At 39.4% G+C, this 21286-nt stretch overlaps 1 protein-coding gene across 6 annotated transcripts in view; it reads right to left on the reverse strand.

The window, feature by feature from the left end:
- The window catches only part of CFAP95 (cilia and flagella associated protein 95), a 104746-nt gene that overhangs the window by 79779 nt on the left and 3681 nt on the right, over positions 1-21286 (reverse strand). For all 6 annotated transcript variants that reach the window (XM_070495942.1, XM_070495941.1, XM_070495940.1 and 3 more), the window contains exon 2: positions 4419-4527. In XM_070495942.1, the coding sequence (XP_070352043.1) occupies positions 4419-4527 (109 nt within the window). The remainder of the gene's footprint in view (positions 1-4418; positions 4528-21286) is intronic.

Here is a 21286-nt window from a genome sequence, read left to right on the forward strand (position 1 = left end):
TCTTGGCATGTCTGTCTCTGATGCTCTCTGGCATTGGTAGAAGTTCAAAGTTGACTTTCTTGGAGTGTTCTGGTAGATCCTTTCTCGGAGCATTCAATGGCATGTTACATGACACAGGATGCCACTGGCTGGACTTAAATGTCCTGCCTCAGCCCCTGGGAATCCAGCTGATTCCCCTCCCATCCCTAACTGAGGGGCTCTTGGGCAGGCTCTGAATTGGCTCCGTGTTATCTTTCTCTTCCACATGGCCCACACTTGATCCCCAAAAGCCACATCTGGGCCTGACCACTCACTCATCCTCGTTCCACCACTGATGTACATGTGGCTAGTTCCCTTCTTTCTGCTCTACTGCTTCAGACAGATCCCCAGAGCCTTGTAGCTGTAACTTCATCAGGCATCAAAGGTGGTTTTCAGCTGACACTTACAGCACATCTTTTCCAAAACCCTGTCTCTACTCTCAAACTCCTCTTTTGGCTTCTTGGATTTCAATCCTCTTATATCCTTCATGCGAGTGGTGGCCTAAGGGCACCATCTTCTTCGAAGGTCTCACCTAAGTGGCTGAATATTTCACTTTGGCACATGGACTATGGTTCTTTTCTTGGCTTTTTGGAGTCTCAGCCAAAATGTAGACAAACAAAGTTTCATTTTAAATCCTGGTACATATAAATGATGCTCACATTAGCCCCAGCGGCAGCATTTAAGGGCAAGGAGACCTTCAACCAGCTAAACAGAAACACTAGTGGACATAGGAATCAATTACTCAGCAGCAATCTTGCAAAAGAACAAAAATGCTAAGAAGGCAGTTAGGAGGGGAAACAGATGGAAATAGGGCTAGCCAGCACGTGTGTGACATAATTTTAGGAAACTGGACAGAGGTTATAGCTAAGATGCAAGAAATCAAAGCCTCAATACATATGCAGTGAAATGTACACAATGCCCAAGCCAGAGTGAAAAAAAAAAATCAGGTCCATTTTTCTGCAAGGAGGATGATGTAGTGTCATGGGGTAAAAAGCCCACCAGGCTGGGAGCGGAGCAATTTGGCTCTCCAAGAGGCAGTTTGGAAAAGCATTTAAGATCTTAGACTTTGGAACCAGAGGAGAAAAATGGATTTTAATTTTTAAAATACTTGCTAGCTGTTTGACTTTGAACAAGTGATTAAGCTTCACTTGCCTCAGTTTCCTCATCTACACAATGCAGGTCTTGTGTGGTACCTGCCCGAAGAATTGTCCAGAGGATGAAATGAGTCACTATTCATGTAATTATCTTATTGAATTGCTCCTACTGCATCAGTAGGATGCAATCATGAAGCAACTTTATTTTAATCAAGCTGCTCCTTCCATCCCACATGGATGGCTGGTTCTTTCCTTTTGCTTAATGGAAATTTTAGGCAAGTCCCATAGCTTTTCTGGGCCCCTCAATCTCAAGAAGGATCTCATTTCAGTTATGAAATTTTCCAGTACAGTGAAATAATCAAAACATTTACCTGTACTAGATGTAAGCTTCTCTCCTTCCCAGTTAGGTCCTGCTTTAGGCCTGAAAGCCTGAAGCAAGTGGGGCTTTGCTCAAGTGCTGTTTCCCTTCTGGGCCTCTCTCATCTACTCCCACCACCACCCCCATAGGCCTCTCCAAGGTCTGGCTAATGGGAGGATGTGAGGCAAAAAGCCATAGTGTTAAGCGGCCCTTATTCTCTTGCCCTGTGCTAGTGGCCCTGGACTTAGAGGACATTCAAAAAGGACTTTTCTCATGGGACACATTTGTAATTGTTTCCAGAGGTTCTGTTACTAGGACCTCCAACTGCAGCTTGCTGGAAGCAGGCAAAGCTTCTCCTCCTGGCTGATTGTAACTCCTTTCCTGAGCTTTGGGTATCTGGTAAGTCTCTTGTGCTGGGTTTCTTTGCCCCCTGCTCCTACCCTAGGCAGCTCTTTCAAGAGTGCTCTAGAAAATTCTGTTCACTAGGTCCAAGGGGTAAACTTACACTCATACATCCTTGACCACCACCATCCCTGCTTCAAGGACTGCTTGCTCTCTCTCCCTCTCGGTCTCTCTCTCTCCCTCTCTGCTCTGTCAGATCAGGTATGATCTCACACCTTTAGGTTCTCAGGTCTGTGTCATATGCCTGGACCCTATGTCCTCCAAATTCCAGGGCACAGATATTAATCTCTCTGAATGGTTCCCTTGAAAGCCCTCTCAAATGAGGAAGGAGAGACACACAATCAGTAACTAAATAAATCCTCTTTCGACTCTAGTCTTCAAAGATGTAACCACTCATACTGGCTTGACCTAGTTTAGAATCTCAGTAGGGCCTGCCTAGGTGGTTGAGTATCTTGCTCTAGGATGCGTGTTCTTACCAACTATCAAGAGTGTTCTAGTGTTTAGGCCTCTATCAAAACCCTGTGACAAGAGAAAGAGGAACTCATCCGTCTTCCTGCCACATCCAGCATCCCACCTGACATGAAGGTATGGAGGCTCTGTGCCTCTATCCCTCTCCTTCTTGTTTCACCTGGGACCTCAGGTGAGTCATTTAAGATCAGTGAGTCTAGGTTTAGAACTGGAATAATAATATCTTTCTTGTCAACTGTATAACTTTGTTGAGAAGAACAAGAAACAAGAAGGATGAACAAGTGCTTTATATATGAAAAGTCTATAGAAAAAAGTAACTTACTATCAAGATATGAGAATAGCAGTTTGATCAGAAACAGTGACTCCTTGATCTATTTTCCTTCCTATCTAATACATCCTACAAAACTAGTAGAGAAAGGACAAGATTTCAATGACCATGAATAAAAGTCATCGAGAAGGTAAATATTATTATATTCATACATCCTCTATTAAACCTGAGGCTTGACTGTTATAATGCATAGAATGTAAGGAGTGAATGTATGAGGTTCCTACAACTCATATTTCACTTCATCTCACTTCCTCCCACAACCCAGAGACAAAGAACATTTTCATTTAGAGACCAAAAATAAATGTATTTTAAGGGACAAAGATGCTAAGAGCATGCCAGGCAATGCCTGCCTTGTCCTACTTGCTCTTGTCCTGACCACAGCCTCATTTTCAAGAAAGCAAGATTCAGCTGGATTTGGGGCAGTGGGGCAGGGTGGCTATTGACTGAGTTGGGCATCAGACTCAAGAGCCCCATCAGACACTGGCTAATGATCAATGAGGCAGCCTGAGGCAAAGGCAAGAGGGCAGGGTGGAATGGAAACTGAGGGAACCATCAGAATGGCTCAGCGATTTGGGTTGTGGGGCGATAGAACAATGGAGCAGAGAGAAATAGAGATGCCAAGAGAGACTGTGCGTGTGTGTGCGTGTGTGCGTGTGTGTGTGTGTGTTAGAGAGAGAGAGTTGTCTTGATTTAAAGTTGTTTTGTTCCTGTAAGTTTCCTGGTTCCACATATCCAGGCATCTGTATCTTTATAATAAGTCCCCATTTTTCACGCTATCCATATTACTCTCTGTTCATTGAGAAAGGGAGGAAAAGTCACAGACCATGCCAAGCTAATTCATTCCCATAACCTTGGAGAACAGAAAATCTTCTAGAACCATTTCCAATGTAGAATTATGGATCTTCCTAGGCCTGCCCTATTTCAAACTAGCCCAGCTTTTGATGGCAGAATGTGATACAAACCCAGTCTTCTCAACACATTCACATCCACCCTTGTCAAATTACCAGTTCCAAGGGCCCCAAGACCATCCTATAAGGCTAAACTGAGGCTTCAACTATCCACAAAGCTCTTAACATTATAGGACACAATTTGGAGGTTTTTGGGGAGTTGAGCTCCCGCCTCATGCTGATTGGACAGACACCTAAATAGCCAAGCAGTAACCCACTGACAGCAATTCAAACAGAAATTAAACAATGAATATTCGCTTTGTAACTAGGTTGTACAAACGTTATGAGAATATTAGTAGCCTGTTTTAATTCCTCATGATGCCACCACCTTAAGGCAAGTACAAAAGATTGGAAATCAAAGAACTGGGTTCAAACTCTCACTCTTCCACTCCTTAGCTGTGTGACTTTGAGTAAGTTGCTTAACCTCTAGGAGTTTGTCCCTGTCTGTAAAATAGAGATAATAATACCTACTCCACAAGGTTATTGTGAAAGTGAAGAGAGACATCCAACGAGACGCTGCAGGTGCAGCAGCAGCATCACAATCGCAGTAATAATTTTTTGAGCACTTGTATGTGCCAGACACGGAGTTAGCCCCTTATTTGCTTTATCTCATCTAATTTCCCTGATAACCTTATGCAGTGCACACATTTTGCAGGTGAGGTCGCTGAAGCACACAATGGCTGAGTCGCCTTCCTGAGTAACTGCGAGAGGGGTGGCACTGACAAAGTGCTCCTCCCTTTGCTTTTCCATGTCTCACTAGGAGGAAGATTCCAGACCGAAAGGAATTAGCAGCAGCTACTTACTGGGGGCTCATCGGTTCCCAATCGCCAATACGTTGAATTACACAGTTTTTTTACTTCCTCAGGACCCTCTATATCATAATCTTTGGGATAAGCTTCTCTGTCATGGTGCCTTAAGAAAAAATTTAGAATCTGTTAAGGGATAAAGCTTATTTATCATCTGCTGTATTTAAATTTTTAAAAAATTACCCAATGAAAATTTAGCGTATTTGTGACATTGTTTTAATTATAAATTTACTGGATTTGGTACATATACATTATTTTCCATCTCTTTTCAAGTAATGCCGAGCCTACTTCCTAAAAACACCTTAGCACATGTGATAAACCTAATAATATCACAAAACAATACTTATCCAACACAGCAATTATTCAGTGACTCCAATAAAGTGAATCTTAGTTAATAATATAAATTAGTTACTGAAAGTAAATTCTAAAATAAGACACAGTAATATCTCAGAAAGGCAACTTGCCACTTTAGAAATTTTTCCTACCACGAATTTTAACTACAACTTTTTTTCAAAATAAGAGAGAGCGAAGTATCTGCTCATATGGATTTATAACATGTGCTTCCTGCTTCTACAAAGGGTATAAAGGAAGCTGACAATTAAACATAAGCTAGAAAAAACAGTTTTTAAAACATGTAAATGGAAGAAGAAAAAATATTCCAAACATCTTGACTAAAAGGGTGGTTAGAAATAATAATAAAGGAGGGATCTGGGAATAGGGAAGGAAAAGAAAGTGAAGTGGTCTACGATAGAAGTAGCTATTTTCACAAAGCTTTCTCCGATGAGATAAAGGAAGCTGAACCTAAACACCCCTCAGAACGGGCCTTGCTATTAAGGGATACAGGGCTAGGATTGTGTAAGGGACACTGAGGTACCCAAGAATTCATCCATCCATCCATCTATCCATTTGTTCGCTCACTCAGCAAATATTTTAAGTACCTACAATACGCCAGGCATTTTGCTAGGTTCAGGGGATGCAATGGGGATGCTCCCTGCCTGGCACGGTCCCTGCTTTCAGTTGCTCACAGTCTGGCGAGAGACACAGATAATTAAACAAGAAAAATGTACAATGTGGTGAGTGTGGGCACAGGGCTGTGTAAACAGAACAGCATTCACTAATCTGGATGAGGTACCCAGCATCCAAATTAAGAGGCCCCTTACAAACTGGCCTCCCACCTCATCCCACTGCACTGGGGGTGGGCCCCTGCATCACACTCAAATTATATTCTTTTCTCTCCACCTCCAAGCATAGATGCAGAGCTCTGCATAGAACACAGCAGCAAAAGAGCCCAGGGTGGAGTGGCAGACCTCTAGCATGTGAGCCCTCTACACTCCTCATATCTGAACATTAAATTGCAAAACACTAAAAGCATTATGGCACCATACCAGCATTATTTGAGAGCCTCACAGTGCTCACTGAAGTCCTTAGGGAGAATACTGAACAACATCAAGAACCAGGATTGATAGAGTAAATGGGGCCATAAGTTTTAGTCATTGTTCAGCCAAGCCTAGCTGTGTGACCTTGGGCAAGTTGCTTAACCTTTCTGTGCTTCCATTTTCACATGTGTAAAATGAGGACAGAAACAATAGAAACAATTTTTAAGCTCTTTATAAGAGTTAAAATGAAAAAAAATAAAGGTGGAAGGTCCTTCAAATACTGTAAAGTACCATAAACATCTATGTATAATGAATACTAATCTGCTTCAAAAAATTCTGATGAGCAAGAATTGCAATTTTATTTTTCCATAATTGTACTTAATTTTTTTCCAAGTGCTCATATTGTCAAGAGGAAAAACCTTAATCTTGGTCAATTCTGGATCCCTTCCAATTCTAAAGGGTTTGTGTGGTATGACCATGCCAAGAATCCATCTTTGTTGTCATCATCTCTCTTTGCTAGCATCAGTGGAAACATCCTCATTCTCCTGTGATCTTCCATTATGGATCCATGCAGATCTCTGTTGTCCTCCTAGTCCTGCCACACAGACTCTTGTGTAGACTGGCACTTTACCACAAGGGTGCCACTATCTAGCCCACTAAAAACCTTCTTGGGTCCCTCTCCAACCAGGTTCCTGGAAAGCCAGATGCTGTCCCTGAGCTGTTTGCCTGGCCCACCAAAAAGGGGTGTGTTTCCTGTCCCCACCATACTGGACTTGGGGGACACATAGAAGCCCCACACTTCAACAGCTCTGAAAACAGTACCCTGGAAATGGAGGACTAGGCAGTGATAGGTCCAATCTGCTCTAGGATTTCCAAAGTCTTAATTCCAACTTGAGATCCTGGACAAATCCGCATGTTCTTAACTTCTCTGGTTTCCTCCATCTTCAGTACATGAACTCATCTGCGATGGGAGAGAAGCCCAGCTCTTCATCTATCCTTCCAAATCTGTGATGCCATCCTAAGACCCAAGTTTTTGAACCCCAAAGCCAAGAATTTGGCTCTTTTGTTGCCAACTGGGTCATTCTTCCTTGACACAATAAAACTAGAATACCTCCCTGTGAGCATAGGAATGAAGGGGCAAAGCACTAATTAACATTTCAATGTATTATCTCCAGGGTCCACCTCTTTATTAGGCACACCATAGGCACAGTGCCCAGGGCTCGCCATACTTTTAGGGGTCCACGAGAGTGTTTTAATTATTTTTAAATCACAAAAAAAGAATATAATCCAGCTTGGATTATATCCATGTCTATACCAATGCAGTCATAAAGTATCATTTTTAACTTTTTTTTTTTTATGAAGGAAGGGGTCCATGAAGGTAAAGATAATCAGCTCCCATAAAGATCAGAATGCTGCCTTTATTATCCCACCATATATTTTAAGTTGTATTATAACTAGATTATTACAAAAGATGCAGCAATGTTCCTTTTCTTATGACAATCTCAGATAGCAGCCAAAAGCCCAGCATTGAAAACACAAATCTATAATGAAAGTGTTTCTTTGGAGGACGGGGCTAATGCAACTGGCATTCCCTAATGCCTGCCAGCTGCCCATGATGGTGTGCCCACAGCCCTCAGGCTCTGAGAGATAAACAGCTGAAAAAGATCTACCTCTACTTCTAAGAGGCTGCCAGCCTAGCAAAGAGAAATATACATCTGTAAAAATTATAAACTATAATAAAACACAATATAAAATACAATATAAAAATATATTTAATATACACTAAACATATACTTACTATACATAAAAATATAGTAAAAATCATTAGCGTGTTATAAAGGAAATGGGAGACCTAATTAATTCCCTGACTTTATTATATTATGTCAGGCAAACATTGGCTTGTGCCTCAGTTTCCCCAAGATGGACTGAGAATCATACACTGAGGAAACAAATGAATCAATGGATTTAGAGTCTCAAGTGAAAAGTGACATAGTAATGCAAAATACTGTTATGTATAATAATATTGTATCTATCTACAATATGCTTCAGTTGGATATTGTTAAATACTTTGTCAATACCAATTAAGCCTTACAGCATCTTTGTGAGACAAAAATATATGTCTATATATGCATAAAAATAACAAAGGTAAAATAATACATACATACTTTATATAGCCCTATTGTCCTTGCTACCTGCATTTATTTATGGTCACCATACAACTGGCCATGACTAGTCATTTATTGCAATAAAAATTCCTTATGAGAGAATAATAAATAAAGCAAAATTTACAATGTCTCTGGAACAGTAACTTTCAAACTTTTTTACCACAGCCGCCACCCACCCACCCCAAGCCACTCTGAGACATTTACCCAATATCTGGAGACATTTTCAGTGGTTGGATCTGGATAGGGTGAGTTGTTAACTGGTATCTAGTGGGTAGAGGCCAGCAATGCTGCTAAACATCTTACAAGGCACAGGACAGCTCCCACAACAAAGAAATATCTGGCCCAAAATGTCAAAAATGCCAAGGTTGAGAAAGCTGTAGAGGATGGTTGCATACCAGACTCTTAGATCAGTGGTTCTTAGATCAGAAACTGAGTGTTTCATGGAGCAGCAAAACCTTCCCCCCAAATTTGTAGAACCAACAAAAAATTGACAACTTTTGTCTTGACAGAACATTAAAAATAAAATAACCATCTATCACCTTTAATAAGAAGACCTCTAACCCTAAAGATAAGTAAAAACAATCTCAGAGTCCTTTCAACTGAATAAATTTGCTATATAAAACACTTGCAGGGCCAGCCCAGTGGTGTAGTGGTTAAGTTCACAAGCTCCACTTTGGCGGGTTTGCGGGTTCGGATCCCAGGCACTGACCCACACCGCTCATCAAGCCATGCTGTGGCAGCATCCCACATACAAAATACAGAAAGACTGGCAAGGATGTTAACTCACAGCCAATCTTCCTCAAAACAAACAAACAAACAAACTTGCTACATTGTCTTTACAATTTGTACATCACCTTGGATTAGTAAAAAGGTCATCGTTGACCAGCACTGGTTTAGTCCACAGACTGGTTTCTGCAGATATTGTTTGCCTAGACACGAATTTGACAGCAGCTGGTCAGCAGTCAGTTCAAGGTCAAAGCAGCTTGAATACAGGTATTCCATGCTGCTGACTGAAGGAAGAGCTGTGTCTTCAATGCCAGGCATGCAGGTACGGGCTGACACTCTTGCTGGGAGGAGGGCTCTCAGGACTTCCTGCCAGCAGGGCCAGAATCTTCTTTGACAAGCAGCCGTGCTTCTGCTGAGGACCTTGCTCTATCAAGCCCAGTGGTGAATGTTGTGGCTTTTTCTTTATATGAGAAATCTTTATGTAAGACATCCTTAATTACAAGAGATGAAACGTACATTCTCTACCCTACTGAGGGAGAAATAATATGAATATGAATAGAATTAAGAATGAGGAAAGCGCTGACAGGACAGGATCAGAGCTGCCAACTGTGTGAAAAGGAGCTTGGAACCATGACCCTGTTGTCAAAAATGCCACTTGGACTGATTCAGAGAGGATTAAGGTCAACAGAATCTAGTAGGGCAAAAACAGCATGAGCAGGTCCCACGCTGGACAAATGCCCAACATATCCGGTTGGTATCCAACTTCTTGCCACCAACCCTACAATCACCGGATCCCTCTAGATCCTGTTCTTCCTATCTCCTCGGGCCCAATGTAGTCCCAAGTAATGCCTTGTCAAAAGGACTTTCTGGGTCTGTTTCTGGGGTCCTTTGGGAGACTGGGTTTTCTACTGTAAGAGGTGGATGATTCCACATCAAATCAGATCTGTAAGGCACCTTGTGTAAACACATGCACGTCTTCAAGTGAGTTGCAGAACTAAAGAAACTCAAGTCCAGAGCATACTCAGGCAGGGTCCTGCAGCTACTCTCAGGCTTCCCCAAGCCCTAGCAGCCCAGCTCCCAGTAGAGGACAGGGTGGGGTTAGACCATAGGATTCTCCTTGCAGGAAAGTGGACCAAGTTACACTCTAGGGTTTCTGTGCTCCCATGCCTATGTGGGAGAAGAAAAGTGGGGGTTTGCAAAGAAACCATTATCTTTATCACTGCTTCACCTTTCGCATTTTAAAATAATTATCCATTAATGAATTTGCCTTCTCCTTAGACTAAGAGCTTCTTAGACACAGGGATTATTTTTTACTCATCTTTGTGATCTCAGTGCCGAGCATAGTCTAATACATCGTAAATGTTCATTAAATTTTAAATGATTGCTTGATTGATTGAATGTTCTTATATTTTGTTATGTCACTTTAATATAAATGCTGAAAGCAAAGGCTTTCAACTGTGTCCATAAAAATGAAGAACATCCCAGATCACTCCGCAAAAGTGCATGTAAAGAGGAAGTGATCATGCACATAGATGCTAGTCCTTTACAACAAAAACTTGTCTCCCGAGGAATTACAAACCTACTTGCTGAATGCGAACATTCTCAACATACAAATGCATAACACTGATTGCAAAGGGGGTATGAATCTGAGCAATATCTGATACAAGAACAATGAAAATCTAAGCTGAATTATAGCTTCTGGTTACTTGACAAGAGACACACTTTCTTTGTGGATTTCAAAGATGTTAAAAATGTTTAGTTAAAACTCCAGATGGCAGACTATATTAATTTTGAATTTTAGAATTATTAATGTAGTTTACAACTACTCTGTCAGCTATTGTATTTTCTGATGTAAGTCTAACCGAAATGAGAAGAGAAAGATACCTTTTCTATTAGGTTTTATAATCATCCGCTATCTAGAACTTTAAAAGAAAACTACTCCCCAGAGTCAGCTATATTTCCTGACACATTAGAAGCAGAAAACCAATAGAATCAAAGACTACAAAGAAACATTTGACAATCGTCTTTAAAGATTTCATGGGCAAAGGATTTACATGCCAAGGTAGTTTATTTAGTGGCACATTCATCAAACTGACAAATGAAGACTTCTAGACGTATCTGCAGAGTCATAAAGAAAATCTTAGGTCCTTGGGAGAAATGTGACATTTCAGACTTATGAAGAAGGACTTTGTTTTTCAATGTGTCTCATGCTGTATGTGATTTGTGCATCTATAACCATGAAACCACAGAATCTGAGGTCTAAACTACACTCAAAAATAAAACCATTTGATGCAAACAGATAAGTGAAGTCATTTTCTTCATTCAACATATATTGAGTGGCACATAAATAAGACTCATAATTATTATGAATTTTCTTCATAGAAAATCTTCAAAATCAGGAGATCCTATGGAGAATATTGGGAGGAAACAAAAGGGACACAGCAGTGCAGACATTTTTCTGTCTTAGTTTAAACCTTAAATAAATGTTGTCAGTCTGATTAACTGCCAAACGCATGACTTTTAAAACAGCTGAAGGGACATGTATTAAATAAGGTGACATTATATTGATTATCATCCCTGGGACACTTAGAGGGAAATGAGGTACTAAGTACCCTGGAAATGGTGAAAACCAGGACTGTCCTGGTCAAACCAGGATCAGGACATTCTGTTACCCTGTGTTTCAACAATTGGATCTCGATTATTTTCAAATCCTAGGATATTTCTTAGGATTTCTTTGATCCTCCCCACCAAAAGCAGCTTATATTGACTGGCTAAATACACTCTGTGTGGTGGAAGAGTAGGACTGAAGAAAGACAGAGTTTTAAAGTGCATTATATTTATATTAGTAATTACTATAGTCCAAAGAACACCTTGACAGTATATCTGGCATGAATGGCATGAAGACCAGTTTGCCTCCTGGCAAAACAAAAGCAAACACCTCATTACCTGTGTAAGCTCCTATCCCGATAGTCTTAATATGGCCAGCTTAAATAATTTGAATTAATTACTCTAGAAACAACATCAAAAGTTTATATTACGTGAGCTTAAGGTCTTTCTTAACGCACACTTCGTGAGTCCATGAGCAACACATATTGAGTAGATAATACAAGGTTCTTTGGTTTCAAAGCAATTCATTTAATTCACACTAAAAACAAAAGAACAAGCCTTTCTTCATGAATAAAATTTAGAGTTAAAACAGTCTTCCATTATGAACATAGCTACATGAATGAGCATTTTCCCTTTTCTTCCTAGAAATCATTCAAAAGCAACAAAGGAAAGAGAAAAATGAAAAGCAAGCTAAATTTTTGGCAAAGTCAAAAGTTATAATTCCCAGATTACATCATGTGCAAGGGCTATCATAAGTGACCAAGATCCAGTCGAAGACAAGTAGAAGAAGTGCAGACAAGAGGCTGCAGCGAGAAATCTCGGTAATGGGATCGCCCAGAGGTGGGAGTTCTCGCAGTGCCAGCCAAAGTACATTTCCATGGTTATGCAGATAAACTCTTTCACTGAAAACAGTGGAAAATGCTAGATAAAATATATATATTTTACTTCTAACACATTAAAAATATTTAAGAGCTGAAAATCCAGTGGGGAATTTCTGGGCCAATTTTTAGATGAAAGCCTGTAACCAAAGGAGTGAGTAGAACTTCAAAACACCAAATCTGCTGATGTACTCAGAGTGTTTGCTAGCATTGCACATGGGTAACGGCTTTAGGACTAGACGGGACAAAAGTCTAGCCCTAGAGCTTACCTAGGAGATGAGTTTTACAAGGTCTTCTGTATGTGAGACAGTATGCTCCCCAATACAATTTCCCCTTCTTTCCCCGGAATACAAGAGGTTAAAATTCCCAGCTCCCTTGCAGTGAGTGGGGCCATTTGACTAGTTCTGGCCAATAAAATAAATATGAACAGAAATGATATGTGTCCATTTCTAGGCTAAGACATTGAAAGCTCTTGTATACTTCTCAACTCTTTCTTCCCCTGTCAGAGCAATTGATGACTTTCTAGATGATGGAGCCTCAATCAGCCTGAGTCCCAGAGTATCTATGTGGAGTGCCTACCTCCCATCAAAAACTTACAGTGGACTTTGTGTGAGCAGGAAATAAACGTTTACATGTTAAGCCACTGAGATCTTTGGAGCTGTCCCTTATCACAGATTAAGCCTATTCTATTCTAGCATAGAAATTAGTGCCAGAAGTGGGGTGGGTGATATGTAACAAAAATCTAAAATATATGGCACTGGCTAAAGGCCAGGCAAAGACAATAGGAAACTGATATCAGCGGCTGGAAAGGTCAAACATTTGATAGCCCCAGTAGGTGAAGAGTCAAATCATGTTCTTAGTGAGATTAGGAAAGAGACTGAAAAACAGCGTATTAGTTCTACATGCGAATTGCTATTGACAATTGTTTTTGCCAAGTTATTTAAAAAAGAGAGAGGGAGATAACTTCAGGAGATTGGCTGGTTTACAAGAAGGTAAAGGGAAATGAGAGATTCCAGAAATTTGGGGCCTTAAAATGTCAAAAGAGTCAACAGTTTTAGATCTCAAATGGTAAGAGAGAAAATTGAGAAAGACTTTTTTTGAGATAAAGTTCCACTAAAGCTTAGTCCTGCAGCAAAGTTCATCCTACTGATAGACCCTCCCAGTGAATTAAGTTATATTGGAGCAAGCTAGGAGTCTGCATTTAAATATCCTTTAACTATTCAATATTTGAAATATCCTTGGACATCCAAACTTCTGGGAACAGGAAATGAACTGAGAAAGCTGACCAATCCACAGGAGAGCATATTCTACAACATCCATTGTAGGTGTGGTCAAGGAGAATAATGGAAAAGAAAAGATCACACAGGGCAGAGCCAAGGGACATACAGACAGCAACGGAAAAGAAAGCTGCTGCCAGAAAGCATACTCAGGGTCTAATCAGAGAAGACTCCTGACACTGATGTAGGGCTCCCTAACAACGTCTGCCCAACAGGATTAAGAATGTGTGGACAAATGACAGCACTGTCACTTTCACCTTTCCTCTTTCTGAACAGGAGTGCTTATTACTGTTAGCTTGTCCCTGTCCCCCAGATGTATATTGGGTATATGGAGATGCAGCAGAAAATTTGTCTTTTTGCTTTATAGGTTTTTTAACCAAGTAGAGCCACAGCTAGACTTAGTAGAGAGACAATAGCATAACGTGGAGATCTTAGACTTTTGACCTGTGACTAGATAGAAGATTAAGATCATTGTCCTTGGGTAAATGGGTAAACACAGTGCATGTAGAAAGAGTGAAAGCAATATTTGGTAACTTGCCTAAAGAATACAACTTCAAGTGCACATGGAACTTTCATAGAAATTAAGAAAAAAATATTTTGATATGTTTAAAAGATACAAATGACAATGCAATAAAACTAAAAATTCATAACATGTTTTTTAAGAGATCCTTCTTAAATTTGGAAATATTTAAACATTTTATCAAACAACTCTTGAGTCAAAGACAATACAAACTTGAATTGCTGAATTTCTCAAAAATACCAATAAATGGAAAAACCACTTACAAGAACCCATAGGATATAGCTAAAGAGGTACTCAGAGAAAAATTCAAAGCTTTAAGTACTTATAGCAATAAAAATGAAAATAAATAATCTATTTCAAAAACACAGAAAAAGAACAAGCAAGCGAAAAGAAATCAGAATTATAGACTAACTCAAGATAAAGGCAGAATTGAATAAGTTAGAAAACAGAAAAAAATGAATAAGGAGGCAAAATAGACAAACTCCTATCGAAAAAATCAAGCAAAAGGGCAAATATGATGGAGGGATATAACATCCACACAATGAAATAATACTAGGCAATAAAAAGAAATGAGGTACTGATAAATGTTATGACATGGATGAACCTTAAAAACATTATGCCAAGCAAAAGAAGCCAGTCACAAATGACCATGCATTACATGATTCCATCTATATGAAATGTCCAGAATGGGCAAATCTATAGCAACGGAAAGTGGATTGGTGTTTGCCTAGTGCTTGAGGGCCAGGGAGATTCGGAGGCAATGGCTAAAGAGAGCAAGATTTCTTTTGGGGTTAATAAAAATGTCCTAAAATCAATTGTGGTGATGGATATACAACTCTGTGAATATACTAAAGGCCATTGAATTATACAGTTTAAAAGGGTGATTTGTATAGCATGTGAATTTTCTTAATAAAGTTGTTAAAAAATAGGACATAACCATCAAAATAGAAGAAAAAAATTTAAATCATTAAAGACTACTTTCCATAACTCTATGCAAATATATTTGGAAAGCTAGATGACACACAACTTTCTAAGGAAAATAGTTTACCAAAATTATCCTCAATAAGGACAAAAACTCTAAACGGACAATGTCCAAGGAAGAAATAGGAAAGTTGTCAAATAACAAAGTTACTCCCTAAAGCACTACTAGGCCCAGATGGTTTTATAATGGGAGGAAATTTCTGATTTATGCCTGAATGTCTAGCAAGACATTTGACATGGTTGACTTGCTCACTTGTCAGAGGTGCATGGGCATGGATGGGGACAGTAGCGAATCACGTTACCTTCACTACACTGACTTTGACGTGATTGTAAACCAACCAAAGGTAGCTTTTCCCAATTATTTATATTTATTATAGGATTGTTTAACATAAAAAAGTTTCAATTATAAAAACATGCAATCTATCAAGACTAAAGTTTTCTAATAATTCACACAACACTCATACTTATTCTATCGAGGTCTAGGTAGAAGGCCACAATATCATACCCTCTACGAGAATGCCTGCAATGAAATTTTGGTTGCTTTGTTGGCATGCACACCTACAATGAAAGCAGGTGCTACTGAGCTCTGAAATCTCAGAATTCTTGTACAGTAATGAGTGAGGAATTCCTTTTCTGTGACTGGATCTATTAGGGGTTTTACGGTTTACACCATTACTCTGAATGGCCGTATGGAAACTAACTAACCTGAATGTGTTGGCCCTAGATACATGTTAGCTCTGCTGTCTCCACCCATCTGGCTGTGTTTATAGATATGTAAATTAGGCATCATAGGTAGATGGATAAATGCTGTTAAGATGCTGTGGCCACCCCTAGAACTAAGAGTCACAATTCTTGCAATCACACATTCAGCATCACTACATACCAGTCATTATGCAATAAAAAATGCCCATACATATTTCCAAACACTCTAGGGGAAGGGATAAAATTACCTTCAGTTGAAAACTAACACGCCATCTTTAGTTCTCCTTGTGAATCCCAGAGACTAGGATAATCTCCTCTATGAAACTTTCCCCAGTCCAATGGGTCTAAGTTAAGTGCTCCTCTTGGATGTTCCCAGACCACCCTGCTCACCCCAATCCTAGCACACATCACAGCACACAGTAATTGCCAGGTTAGCTCTCCCCACTCCTGTCTCTCAGTAATCTTTGACCTCCTAAGACAGGGAGATGTCTTGTTCCCTGTCAAATCCCAGACCAGCAGAGTGCCTGCAATATAGCAACGGCTCAAAAAAAATATATATATATATTTTTAACAAATGCCATTCAAAAAAGAGCTCTTTACTTAAAAAGAACATTTTTTTAAAAACTGATTTTTTAAAGCTCATTTAATGCTCCTAGCTGAGCATCTCAGTGTTTTTCCAAGTGTTTAAAAAATTGTGACGTCATTCATACATTTTAATTCCAAAATATTCTTCCTACCATTTTCTATAGAAGGAGGCTAAATTCTTTTCAATAAATAAATGACATTATATTAATTCTTCCCTTTGATTGAACCTGGAACAATCTGATTGGGGATCTTACCAAAGAAACATACGATTTTTCTGCCAAGTAATTATCTTTGGAAATGCATCAAAATTTAGTTAAATCAAAATAAAGAAAATACACTGTGTGACTAATAAGAATTAAAATGCAATTCTATTTCAAGATGAAATAAAGGAAACTGTAATGAAGATTAGTGTCTATCAAAAACAGTAACACAGTATTCAAATTTACTCAGAACTAACTTTTTCAAAGCACCACAAAGATATATTCATCTAATATCTACATGAGATTTCTGTTTTCTGCCCATTACTTCTAAGGTCAATTGTTTTAAACTACATTGGATGGGTGCTGGTTTGGGGAGGGGGAAGTTTAAAGCCAAAATAATAGCAAATGTAGGAAATCTCCAAAAATGAAGGGGTTATAGTCTAAACTTTTGCTATAAAATTGGGTGTTGGGAATTTAGAATTTATCCTCCGCGAGAGTAGCCATCTATAGGATATAGTAGATACAGCAGACATCTATAGGATAGGACGCGATGTAGTAGATATCTATAAGATTGCCAGCCCAACACTCCTTTCTCCTGGGTATATCCATCTTGTCCCATGGCTACTGGAGAACTGCCATATTTCCACCTAACGTTGCCCAGTCAGATGACCCAAACAGATACTTGGCCCAGGAATGGATATCTGATCTGGAATTTTTGAATTCCTTAAAACCAACCTTTCTTTATGGGATGAAAATGTAAGATATAAATTCCAGAACTGCAGCAGCCATGTTTCCCATAGTCTTCAATGATAAGATGAAGCAGACACACAAAGAGAAGGAGAGAAGAGAAACAAAGCGAGACCTGGTTGCACTTAGATCCCTTGTTGCAGTTGTTCCTAAGTTCCAGTTGTAACTTTGCCCTTCTTCTTATCTGGTAATCAACCATTCCATGAACATTGTGAGCTAATGCATTCTTTTACTTCCTTAGGCTAATGCAAGCTGAGTATCTGTCGTTTGCAACCCAAAGAAGTCTTACTAGTACACAGAAAATGGTACCAACCGGGTGGCTTCCCAGGCCGACTCAGAGAAGTTTATCTAACAATACTAGTTCTAATGCTATCAAAAAACCTGAGCCTGGGTATCCTGATGTCCACAGAGGAACCTCTCCTTATTATAACGTCACCAAGCCCTACAGTCTTATTATCTCCTCCCTCACTCCCCACGCCCTTACCTAGAAAGGGAACATCAGTGAGGTGAGAGAAAGAAAGCTTGGTGAAAAAGTACTTGTGACTATCCGTGAAAGGAAAGACTACAGCAGCAGATGATGAGGAGGGGGCTCTGATGGCTCCTGTGGCCCAGGTAGGAGATGATCCCAAGGGTAGGGGGTTGGCTCAGGCAGAAGTACTTATATACAGCAATGCTCTGTCCTAGTTCAAGTGCATCCACGTGAGCAAATGCCTGCCCTGTAATACTCTGCATTACAAGGGTTCATCTTGCAAGCAAAACTGTTTTATTTTGACTAACGCCAGTTAAGTTGAGCAAAACCTCACATGTAGGTCAAGGCACAACAATTCCATAACTATTGGTTTTCCAAAAAAGAATTCAATTAGAATTTCATAAAAGAGAATAGCATTGAAAGAAAAATGTAGCCAGGGCAAAAGGATGAAGAGTCTCCTGAATTCATCTTTAAAAACAGAAAATAAGGTGCCTCCCCCCCAAAACTACTGCATTCAAAAGCATTTGTGAGTATGTGCGTATGCTGAGAATTAAGAATGTAGGACTAGATTAAAAATAACCATGGCGTAGGATCTACCATTTTAACACACAGACAAGAATGAAAGTGTGGTTAAATGAAGTGAATGGGAATAGCATCATCCTTTTTACCCAACATAAACTAGCAATTAAAAAGATACTTTAAAAAGACTCATAAAAACTGTGAAGAGTGACTCAGACTCTGGGAAAGATGAAATATTGTGTTTAAATTCAGATCATTCAGAGTGTTTGCTTCTGGGGAGAAGCTATAGAAAATGACATCAAAAATTTTTAAGTAATTTTACTTTATTCTTATTATGAAAATAATACATGTTCATTGCGGAAAACATAGAAGTGGCAAAGACAAAAAAAGAAAAGGACAAATAGCCCATAAATCCACCTTCCAGTGATAAATATTCTGTGTTATATGATGAATATCATCCTTTCGGTCTCTTTTCAATGCATATAGACACATACTTTTTAACAAAAGAGAGAATCCATTACACGCTTTTTTTTTTTACTTATAGTGAGATTCTATTTTCAAATGTTAACCTTTGCACATTTCTTTACTGAACTGCTTTAAATAAGCTTTGCTCCAATAAATCAGAGGCATCCACATTTACCCTGGGAATAATTAAGACTGCTTTGCCAAAAATACGAAGAAAAATAAAGTATTGCTGATTAACTTCTTACTAACAAAATAGAATTTTTGAATCCCGAGTGAGGAATTTTCTTGAAAGTCAGGCATTGCTGAGAAATGAAAGCTCTAAATTTCTTAAGCTTCTATTAACGACAAGATCCAGAAGTTCCCAAATATGGCACAGGTGGGCTGATCTTATAAGTTATCTTTTAAAGCCGGACACTTTAGAAAATGAAAGACGAGCTTTTAAGAAGTCTCAGGCCAGTGAGAGTAAACTGTCTTGAGCAAACCAGGACATAACGCTCACCCTCTCTAGAGAGTGTTAGATGGAAGTTGAGTGTCAGTGGGCCAGCTGTAGGGCCGCCATGTTGAGGGATGAGGTGCCTCTACCACAGTGGCTGTAGGGTCACCAGCCCTTCGCAGGGATCTGTAGTGCCAGCAAAAGGCAAAATGGAACTGATCTGTAAGCAAAGACATCAGGTCCTCAACAAACTAAGTGTGTTAGTCACAAATTCACCAGCAACAGGTACAGCAGCCGGACAAAAGATGAGTTGAGCAAGAACAAGGACCCAAACATAGATCCAGGGGTCTCACTCCACCCCCACCAAAATATCACATAACCTCTGTCCCTCACACACACATACATGCCACTGGGGGAAGGAGAAGGTAGAGGAGGAAGGACTCAGAAAGAGTGGGCACTGTTCTGAAAGAGACTATTTTAGCCTAAAACAAGCTGTTTAAACTTCATGAGACAGAGATATCCTTTAATTGGCATGTCTGAATTTTTCTCTGCTAACCAACAGTTGAAAAGCTATGAGAATCAGTTTTAGAAAATAAATTTTATATATGCATCTGAAGTGTATGCAAATTTCTAATTCTGCTACCCACTAGATGGCGAATATATTTCCACGTCATTGGTCTACTATTACATCATCTTAAACAGTCACATGATATTATAATTTAGAGGATTTTTAAAGTATGAGTTCAGAAATAAAAATATGTCTTTAAAGTATAAATATCATTTGCCTCTGTATTAACTAAAAATCTTCTTAGTACCTGTCAGTCCCTCGTGGGAAGTCATGCACTGCAACTAGGAAAAGCACAAGTTTAGCTCCCATTTTTAAATTCTTTATCATATGAATTGGCAGTCTGATGCATTATACCGTCATAAGCTCATTTACACAGAGGAGACCAAACACGCTTCAGTGTCCTTCTGTTGCATCAGGATCACGGCTGTGAAAACCAACGCTGGTCTTATTATTGGATGTGTGCTCTGCTGTAATTGTTTACCTTAGGGCCTTTAAAGTATGAAATACAGGGCCCCAGCCTGCAGTGCCCTTTGGGTTCCTGTGTGTGTTCTTTCTACCTGCTCATTTGTTTATTTCTTTGATAAACATTAATTGAGCACCCACTGTGTTCTTACGCCTCATCCTAAGGTTTGCTCTTCTCACTTCTCATTATTGACCTGAAAGCCTCTTTAAGTCTCTTCTCTCCCCTCTCGAAATTCTATGCTGTGTGTATGGAAACCACACAACCAACTTATTTAAAATGTGCAGAAAGTAAGAGCTGAGAAGCTTTTGATTGAGGGCCTGAGTTGTTAAAGGTAGAAGGATGGAGGCTTGACGGGAAGGGAAGCATTTATGGATTTTAACAAAGAGGCCCGCTGTAACGTGGTTGCTAAGGGGCTTTAGCTTTACTTTCTGTTTTTATTCTGGTGTTTGAGTGTGTGTGGAGATGTGAGGAGATGGGATTACTGACTAGTGAGGATCTACGCAACTCTAGCTTGGTCCTCAGTGATGGGAAGGATTCTAAACACTTCCAGGTCAGTCCCCAAAAAAGTTTTTGGTTAAATACAGGAAGATCAACATAGCAAATTACAAAACTCATCTCTATTTTCTAATTAAGTACACTAATGACATGCTGGTGCCTTGAAACTGGGCTCTCCTCTGAATGTGGAGTACCTTAAATACATATGAACTCCCGGTTCAAACAGCACAATAGGGCCTAAGTCTGAAAAGCGTCACAGAAAGCTCTTTAATTTCCTTCCCCTGATTTTGTGTAACAATCTTTAAAACTATGAAGTTTCTTACCCCACAATTATTGCCACATTTTATTTTTCTTCCTTTCCACCCTTACTCTTTCTGTTTTCTTCCTATTATGAGGGTGGGGGAGAACATAAAATGCCTAGGCTGTTTAATTTAGGGCTTAGGTAGGAGAGAAAAGTAATTGAAATTACAAATAAATAAAATTAATCTGACTCAAAACTCTTAAGTGTCACTATGGAGACCAGAGCACAAACTGTCTCCATGGAGATTCACATGAATTTTTTCACTTTAAATTATCATCACTCATTACCAGATGTCAATTTGGCCAAGGAAGAGATGAGTAAAAACAGATAAATCAATATAAATATTACGACTAGCCTCACAACAGAGAATTTATTAAGGGCAAGTCTA

The sequence above is a fragment of the Equus asinus genome, chromosome 23 (genome assembly GCF_041296235.1).
Source record: "Equus asinus isolate D_3611 breed Donkey chromosome 23, EquAss-T2T_v2, whole genome shotgun sequence".
NCBI lineage: Eukaryota > Metazoa > Chordata > Mammalia > Perissodactyla > Equidae > Equus > Equus asinus.